The sequence below is a fragment of the Gossypium arboreum genome, chromosome 4 (genome assembly GCF_025698485.1).
Source record: "Gossypium arboreum isolate Shixiya-1 chromosome 4, ASM2569848v2, whole genome shotgun sequence".
Lineage (NCBI taxonomy): Eukaryota > Viridiplantae > Streptophyta > Magnoliopsida > Malvales > Malvaceae > Gossypium > Gossypium arboreum.
In genome coordinates, this window is record NC_069073.1 from 19,361,239 (window position 1) to 19,370,385 (window position 9,147).

General features: G+C 27.1%; 1 protein-coding gene across 2 annotated transcripts; it reads right to left on the reverse strand.

Moving 5' to 3' along the window:
* Positions 1-5,438: 5,438 nt before the first annotated feature.
* LOC108480345 (ferritin-2, chloroplastic-like) lies at positions 5,439-7,885 on the reverse strand. 2 transcript variants are annotated; one of them, XM_017783307.2, is made up of 8 exons: positions 7,328-7,885; positions 6,846-6,929; positions 6,697-6,757; positions 6,502-6,589; positions 6,177-6,238; positions 5,981-6,046; positions 5,822-5,885; positions 5,439-5,720 (listed from the first exon to the last, which is right to left on the reverse strand). In XM_017783307.2, the coding sequence occupies exons 1-8, from the start codon at positions 7,642-7,644 to the stop codon at positions 5,671-5,673; spliced, it is 792 nt and encodes a 263-aa protein (XP_017638796.1). In that variant the 5' UTR covers positions 7,645-7,885; the 3' UTR covers positions 5,439-5,670. The 2 variants fall into 2 exon arrangements, with proteins under 2 accessions (XP_017638796.1, XP_017638797.1); XM_017783308.2 differs by lacking the exon at positions 6,846-6,929 and having other exon boundaries at positions 7,328-7,883.
* Between the last annotated feature and the right edge of the window lie 1,262 nt (positions 7,886-9,147).

The following is a 9,147-nucleotide window of genomic DNA, read 5'->3' on the forward strand; positions in this document are numbered from 1 at the left end:
AAACCCCGAATAAAGAATCGATAACGTCCTGCTATGTGGATTAAAAATTCAGGTGGTGAAACCCCATTATTCCACGGATTTTTTATTTGTTTCATAAAAATATATGGAAAATGTAATAAATATTATTTTATTTATATTTCTGAAATTGAAAAAAATTAATTAATGCGTTAATATTTGGTATACTAGTAATATAATTTTTATTCCACAAATTAAAAAAATCATGTCTTTTTTAAAATATTTATTTTTAATATTTTATTCTATGTAATATAACACTTGTTAACTCTTTATGTTTATAATTATGATATTATAAGTAATCTATTCATTCTTAAAAAATAATAAGATTTGATATCAAATCTTCAAATAAAAAAAATCCTAATCTTTGTAAAGACTTTGTTCATCAGAAAATTCCAAATCAAGTAAAACCAACCTGCAATCAAAACCATAACATCGACTCGACTGAAAAATTTCAACTGTTGATTCGAAAATAAAAACACTTTCCCAGTAAAATTCGTAAACACAAAATTTCCAGTGAAATAAAAAAACCTTTCTTCAAATCTGAAATTCAATGCAAGAAGAATAAGAAAATAATACGTTAAATCCTCAAATTGGGCCAACCTTTTTAAGGTTGTTCATTGGATAAACTTTTTCAAAATATTTACGAAATTTATAAAAATGTTTAAAGATTTTTCACTACTTCAGTCCAATTTAAGTAAAAATAACGTGAATTCCAACGTATTTAAAAATAAAAGAAAACGGTAAAAATACAATTTGAGACTTGGTTTACAATATTTAGGAAGTTATTTTAGTACTTTAAAAAGAGTTTGACTTTTAAAAAGAGTTTGACTTTTATATGGCCACTTTAAAAAAATTTTGACCTTTATTTGAACTCAGTTGAAATGTATGGCTTTCATTTTATCACTTTTATAAAGAATAATTTAAAAGTTTTGATCTTTATTTGAACAATTCTTAAAAGTTTTAACTACAATTTGAGTATTTAACTAAAACAGTATAGTTTGAAATTTGTTCCTTAAACTTATTGACATTGCCCGATCCTTTAAAATAAAAATTTTTCATTTAAACTTTTTTATAATTTATAAAATTTTAAATTAATAATTATAAAATTACATTGACTCTCCAAAATAATAAAATGTGATTTAATATTTTAAAATTATTAAAATGATAAAATTATATTTTAATATCATAAAATATATAATTTAATTTCCATACTTTAAACAAAATTTCCTCCAAATCTGGTCGACATGTCCACCAGAACTAACACAAATGTCTGCATTTTCATCTTCATAATTATTGCCGAAGTTGCATTTTCCCAGAAAACAAACTGTACCCTTGATTTCGAGTTCAAAGCTCCCGCAAATTAAAGCAATGAAAATGGCGATTGGGGTGGATTTCTCAACGAAAGCTATTGTGGAACCACATTCAATGGCTACCTCAAAGCATTGAGGCTCGGAACAAATCAAACCGGGTTTATATTCTTGGATTCAAAGGAGCAAACAAGATGCTTGAATTCCATGATAAGATTCGAAGAACATGTTTTGGTTTGTGGGATGGAGAAGCCAACATCAAGTGGTAGGGGATGCTCCGATTATTCGACGGCCGATGTTGAACAAAAACTGGGGAATGAGCTGCGGAGTTTGGGTGAAAATTGCAGGTTTTCTTCATGTGATTTGTGTGTTAGAAGCTGGGAATCCATTAAAGGAGGGTCACATTTAGAAGAGTCGAGGATTTGTAGGTTTTCTTTAGGTTTTCAGGAAGATGAAGAAAGAAGACTATAAGGTGGAGGATTTAATTGGTTTCTTTTTTCAATTTCAGAAATATAAATAAAATAACATTTAAAGAAAATATTTAGTTGAAAAGTATCATAGTTAAAAAACAACACATACACATTTTTAAAGTTACTCGTGAAAAAAAAGTTTTAAGTGTATTAAATACTACCCCTACATTTGTTATATTTTTGAGCTAATGGCATATTACCATGTGGATTCTTTAAATCCACTAAACAAAATTTTAACGACATACCTTAATAGAAAAGACAATTCAAAGAGTTTAATTGATTGTTATTTTTATTAAGAATCTAATTGATTATACTTTTCAATTAGGGGCTAAGTTGATTTTCAAAATATTTATGAAGGATCTTTACTTAACTAAAATTTATTAAATTTAAATTTTAAAATTTAAAAAGTAAAGAGACTAAATTTTAAAGTTAAAAATACAATAACTAAATTTTAATAAGAATATAAAGACTTATAAAATATTTTAACCTGAACATATTAAAAAAAATTGATGTTTTAAAATGCATAGCCGTATATAACATTTTTTGAAATTGTTGGGTCTACATTGATAAGAGTTGAGTCAGAATAGGTTGTTAGTTTGGATAGGAGCCGACCCAGATTAGCATATCGGCTTCACTGGGAGCTGTATGTATGGCGGTTTTATACATCCAGATGATAATTTCATGGAAGAGAAACACCTCAAACAAGCTCATGAATTTGACAAGTAGACCCTCCCTAGGTTTGTTTTCCATTCAATTTAAACACAAATTTGAAACTATCACCACTTTGTTCTTGCCCATTTGATTTATCATCCTTTCATTATCACAACATTACTCAACTGCTAATAATTTTCTCCTTAACATAAAATGCTTTTCTAATACGCAATTAAAACTATCTATGGTAGGGTCAAGTATGCTCAAAAAGTGAGAGAATTTGGATAAAAATATAAACTTGAAAAATTAGTTTGGACAAAAAATAAATCCTATTTAGAAGCGGGTCGAGCATTGAGTAATGCTTTTTTGGCTTGAGTCTGATTCGGGCCGGATTTTCAAAAAAATAACCTACTGATTTTTTTCTCTTTTTTTGTTGTTTTTTTAATGTTTTGTTGTTTTCTTATTATTTTGCCACCATTTCACTATTATATTGTTACTATTTTGTTGTTATTTTTTTGATATTATATAACTCATGTTTATTGTTAATTTTGTTACTATTTTAAAGGTATTTACTTGTTAAGTTGCACTTATCTTAGTGTTATTTAAGTATACATGTTTTTCTCAATTTATTTTTAATTTGTTTGGAAATATTTAGTTTAATATTTTTAGTATTTTTGATGTATTATATTTTAAAAAGTTATATAAAAATTTAATATGGGCAAATTTGGACCCAAGTTTTAACATTTTATTTGGGTCAAGTTTGAGCAAAATTTTAAACTTATTTTTTGTGCGAGCTTAGCAAATGGGCCTAAAATTTTACTGAACCTAACTTTGACCCATGAATACCTTTATACGCAATATACAATATTACTCTATTATTAACATATTAAAATATTGATATTTTGTAGACCAATATTAAAAAAATTAAAATCATAATTAAAATATTTGTATTATGCTCAACATACAAAATAATTTTACGGCATCTAATCATTATTTAAAATAATAACGGATAAGTATTATTAAAATATATTAATTATTTTGATAATTTAATACTAATAAAAATCTTATTATTAAAACATTTGTATAAATAATAAAATCTGTACATTGTAAAATAAAATCTTCATTATTTAAATTTTTTTATTTTCTTAATAATCAATAAATTGACCGTAATAATTTACTCAGGAGCTTCCGTAAACTTTGTTGATAGTGGTAAAAATTATATAACATTAACATTATTATAAAACTAAAAATAAAAAGAATTAAAATATATAAAATTAAAATTAAAAAATCTTAACGTATAAACTTATCATTAAAATAATAATTTCTCTTTTCACCAGTTCTATTTTTGTTTTTTTAAAGGTTAGTTTGCTATTAATAACCACATCAATAATATCTTATAATAAATAAAATATTGTAGATTATATAAAGTAAAAAAACTATATTTTATACTAATTGAAAAATAAAATTTTACCGATTTATTTACTCATGTGCTTTTTAAATTATCAAAAGAACCAAAATCATAAAAAGAACACACTTTTGTGAAAAGAAGTTACTTTATCAACGGTATAAGAAGTCAATGACCGTTCATATTTATTATTAACACTATTATTCTCATCATAAGGATTTTTACTACACCATTTGTAACTGTATAAAATTCTTTTCCTTTGTGTCACATCTTTGAATTTTATAACAGCACCGTTCAACATTACTACTTGAATTTTAATTCCTAAAATAATTTAAATCAATAAAAACTAAAATAAAAATTTAAGCTTTCTCGTGATAAAAATCATATCGATTAAATGGAAGGTCCAAAAAAATAAGGGTGCTTGGAATATTAAAAACAGAAAGAAAGACATATTTTATATTACTTCATCATAAATTAATACAACTTTTCATCTCTCCTGTCATTTTATTCGAATATAATTTGATATTATCTTTTGAAAAATCATTACTTTATTACTCATAATTTTTGAAATATTTTTAGTGTAATAATGCTAACAATCTCCTTTACTTTTACCAACAATTTTTAGATGAACTTAATTAAATATACTTAACTATAAACTTAAATTTTAATTAATATAAAACTCTAATATTTTTTATATTATAAGTAAAATTCTATTCAAAATAAAACTTAATTTTACATCAGTTATTATTATTATTATTAAAAAATAAAAGTTGGCGTGTGAGTAGAATTAGGAAAAAAATTGTGACATGACTCAATCATTTGACTTCCGCATTAAATTAATCACCCAATAAAAAAATAGTAATATGATAGAACCATTAACTCAACTCATTATACAAATTCGTTTGCGCCACAGTTTTAGGATTTATCAACAGTATTATTATTAATTTTACTTTATATTATTACATTAATGAAATAAACTCAAGTTTTATTTCTACTAAATTATTATTCAAATAAGAAACCAGCCCACAAATTCAACTAAAGACGTTTTATATTTGCAGAAAAAGGAGGAATAATAAGAATAAAAGTATAGATTAAATTAACATTACTATTATTAATAAAAAAGAGGTGATTATTATTAATAAAAATATATTTTATGTAAAATATTTAAAATTTAACTAATTAATTTATAATTATATTTAGATGTTAACTGAGCAATATGATTGAAAAAAAAACTCGTGGATTAAAAAAAAAAAATCATTTCACTCCCAAAATCAATCACCATCCCCACTTTTATAACCATTCTTAGCCTCGTTTGAGAGAAGTATAAAAGGGAAAGAATTGTACGAAACAATGACATCACGTCATTTGTATGCCTTTCCAATAATTTTATGCTACATCAATACTATTATCCTGAATTTCAGGATTTTATCTTGAAAGAAATCAAATCCGAATTAAAATACTGAAATTCAGGATAAAATATTAAAATTCAGGATAATAATATTGATGTGACATAAAATTATTGGAAAGGGATACAGATGACGTGGCGTAACTGTTTCGTACAGTCCTTTCTCAATATAAAAAGGGAAAAGGTTTCATTTGGAATTACTCCGACTCCATTTTATTAGATTGCAAGCATATAATGTGTCCTCACCTTAACAAAAAGAAACCTCTACGTAACTATATTCTCAAGGTGCAGGAATTAAACAGCTATGACTAAAATGAATATTCATGGGGGTATGAAATCCATGAATATACAACTCTTTATTAACATAACAGGGCTTAAAATGATCCCTCGTCGGAAAAAGTTTCTGCACATTTGGTTTCATGCAATACCTCCCTCGCGGAGAAGCATCTGATTGAAGTGCCAGACCCCTGAATATCCAACCCCAAATGTAATACATTAGTTAAGGCATAAAATAGATATAGATGAAATCATGGGTAGCATTTTAGCGAACACAAATTTAAATTCATACCATGTCCAGCGCCCAGTCTTCTCAACTGAGACACATGTTCAGCTATTTTCTTGATGGCCTCCACCTAAACAAAGTAAGCAAGGAACAGTACTATGAGAAATTGGTTTCAGATGTAACTTAGGGGCATATCCGTGGAATGCAAACAATATTGTATTTTACCTGCATAGATAAGAATTCGCTTTCAACGAAATCTGCCAGCTGCGCATCATGGTTCCGCAAAGCTATCTGTTCGCCAAAGCTTAGAAGGTTAGTTTTAAAAACAGCTGTTTGCTAGATTGTAAATAGTAAAATGGCTGTTTAACATGATTATTTTATCATGGTGATTTCATAAAAACGAGAGGCAAGAAAGTCTTACTCTGTGCAGGTGCAAGAGCCTCGCATTTGCTATTTTCTCCATTGACAAGGCAAACTCCATAGCTAAACCAAGGAATTCAATGCAATCCACATAAAATGCTATCATCTAACGCTTATACTCAGCATTATCATGAATTTAACAAAATGCTGCATGACTAATTCAAAATTTTAAAAGTTCCATCGGACTTGGAAATTTCAAAATAGATGAATCTTGGAAGCAACATAGCAGCCATACAAATTCACTAAATATTTCCATTACTGCAACATGTATCAAGTCTCATTGCTTTGTTCATGTAGATTTCTAAGCTCTAATAATTTCAACTCACCATGCAATGCATGTCCCTTCACGCCATGATCAAACTCCGAGAGGGGCAACGAGATTTCCAGCAGCTGCACTCTTCCACCTCTTTTGTTCTGATAACAGTAAACAAATGCAAACAAGGCAAACAATCACAGAGATGGCCGAAATTATATTAAACGGAAAACATAACCAAAAAGCAAAAGACAGCATAAATCAGAACCTGGTATCTCATCAATTTCTCAACCTGCCCTCTGTCTCTTAAACTCAATTCATTGAAGAACCTGTTAAATAAAAAGCCCGAAATTAGCTCAACACACACACACACAAATGGTATCAGAAATGTTCAGTGAAATCAAAACAGAGAATTGCTTGGCAAAACCCTCGAGCGCAACGTTGTCCCTGTCGAAGTAGGCAAACATAGCATGGTACCCATAGGAGATACTGGATTCAACACTGTCATCCCACCAAAATATTATAGAAGGAACATAGAAAACCATCAGAACATAGGCATAAACAAGTAATTAACAAAGTAAAACGCAGTCAAACCAGCAACTCATCAATAAAATCCATAGCCATCAGACATATGCCTAGATTCATGTTTACATTAAGCATAAATCTAAGAGATCCATTAATAATTTATTCTTAAAAACAACTAAAAAAGAATCTTGAGGATAGTTCCTGTTTCCAAAAGAAATAAGGAAAAACATGAATAATCTACTTTTTCCTCACACAAAAAGAACTGTCTTTTTCAAGAATCTTAAAGCTGACGCGATAAAAAAATGAAAATAAAACCCATTTTTTTAATATAGATTTGACTTAAAGATCTACAAAAAAAATAAAAAAAAATTCACTTGATTTGTTGGTTGATAGCAGCTTCACACTCCTCACTAAACTTTTGACGAGCCAAAGAGACTTGAGGCAGAGTGGGGACAAGATTAAGCTCTTTCTTCACTTCCTCAAAGGGCTCAAAAACAACACCGGTTAGCGGCTTGTTCTCGGATCCCTTGCTTGCAAAAACTACAGCAGACCCAACTCCATTGCTTGGAGAAGAAAGCCGAAGAAATGAAGAAGCAGATTGAGCTGAAGGAACGGAGGAAAACAAGGGAAGACTCTGATGTTCCACCTGAGAATTTACCAAAGAAAAAGCTGGAGCAACTTTCAACAACATAGCTGCAATGAAACAATATGAAACTTCTGTTGAAGAGGGTAACGAGAAAACAGAATTTATTAAACAGGGGAAGAAAAGAGGGAAGAATTGAAGGGGTTTTGAGGGGTGTAGAGAAGGAGATCAAGATCTGGAGAGCAGAATTATATAATCAATCAATCAATACTACATTACATTATATTATTGAAATAAATCTCAAAATTATGTGTCAATTTTGATTGAATATGTAATTAGTTTGATTGTAATTGAAATGGTTACATAAAACTTTAGTTTTAATTTAATTATAAGTATTTGAAAAATAGATAGATAATATTTGGATATGTAGTAAATAAATATAAAATAATATCACATTAATAATTACGTAACTAATTTATAAGAATCGATTCAAATAAAAAATTAATATATAAAAGTACTCAAAATCAAAATTAATATAGAAAATTGTATATTAAATTAAAATTCTAGTATAGTTTTAAAATTTATCCCTATTATTATATAAAAGTGTAAACCAAATATTTCTAAAATTAACTATTATTTCTTAAATATTATTTCTTTGAATATTTTTAAAATTAAATATTTTAATTATAATTAATTTTATTTTTATTAATTTGAAATATTTTTATTGGTTGTAAGATATGTGTTTTTCAAGTTTTAATTAATATTAATATAATCTTTACTTATTTTTAATATAATCTTTGAAATTTTAAAATTTAAAATGTATAATGAATTAGAATGAATAGTGAATTAGAATCACTCAATTAAAGAATAAGGACCAAATCAACAATTACAAGTATAATACATTATAAGTATTTGAATTTAACCAAATAGATTTAATTGTAATTATTTGAGTTAGAATTAAAATTTTAAATTTTAAAAGTATAAGGATTAAAATTGATCAATTCAATTAGTAAAAACTAAAATTAATCAAATTAAAGTATAAAAATTAAATTTGTAATTTTAAAAAAATTTAATTTTTTCTTACTTATTTGGTCGCCAATAGTTTTATTGGTTTTAATGCGGATTGGTTTTGTTATGATGATGGTCAAATGATGATGGGTATGGATTTGTGGGCTTTGGATTTTGAAATGGGCTATGATTAAAAATCCAATATGATTAGAAATTATTTTAATTCATTAAATATTTATGGGGCACATCTAAACCGTAAAATAATTGTTCGAAACTCATTAACTTAAAATAAAGTCAAAGGTAATAGAAGTTTTATCAAAGTTTAAAACTTTAAATAATTTAAATAAAATTATAAAATAAATATAAAAATATTTTTAAAGCTTTAAAGTCAACTTAAAATCATTTAGAAATATTTTTCGAGTTATCAAATGTGTCCAGGGTCAAGTATGAGCTTCGAAGGGCTCAAAACGGCCAAAACAATGCATGGACCTTGTCCAAGTGACGAGGTATTGGTACTTAGCCCCTGTAATATAGCATTTTAGCTACTGAGTTGCTCCAATTCGATGCCTATGGCAAGGGTATCGGACCTTAGGCCTCTGAAGC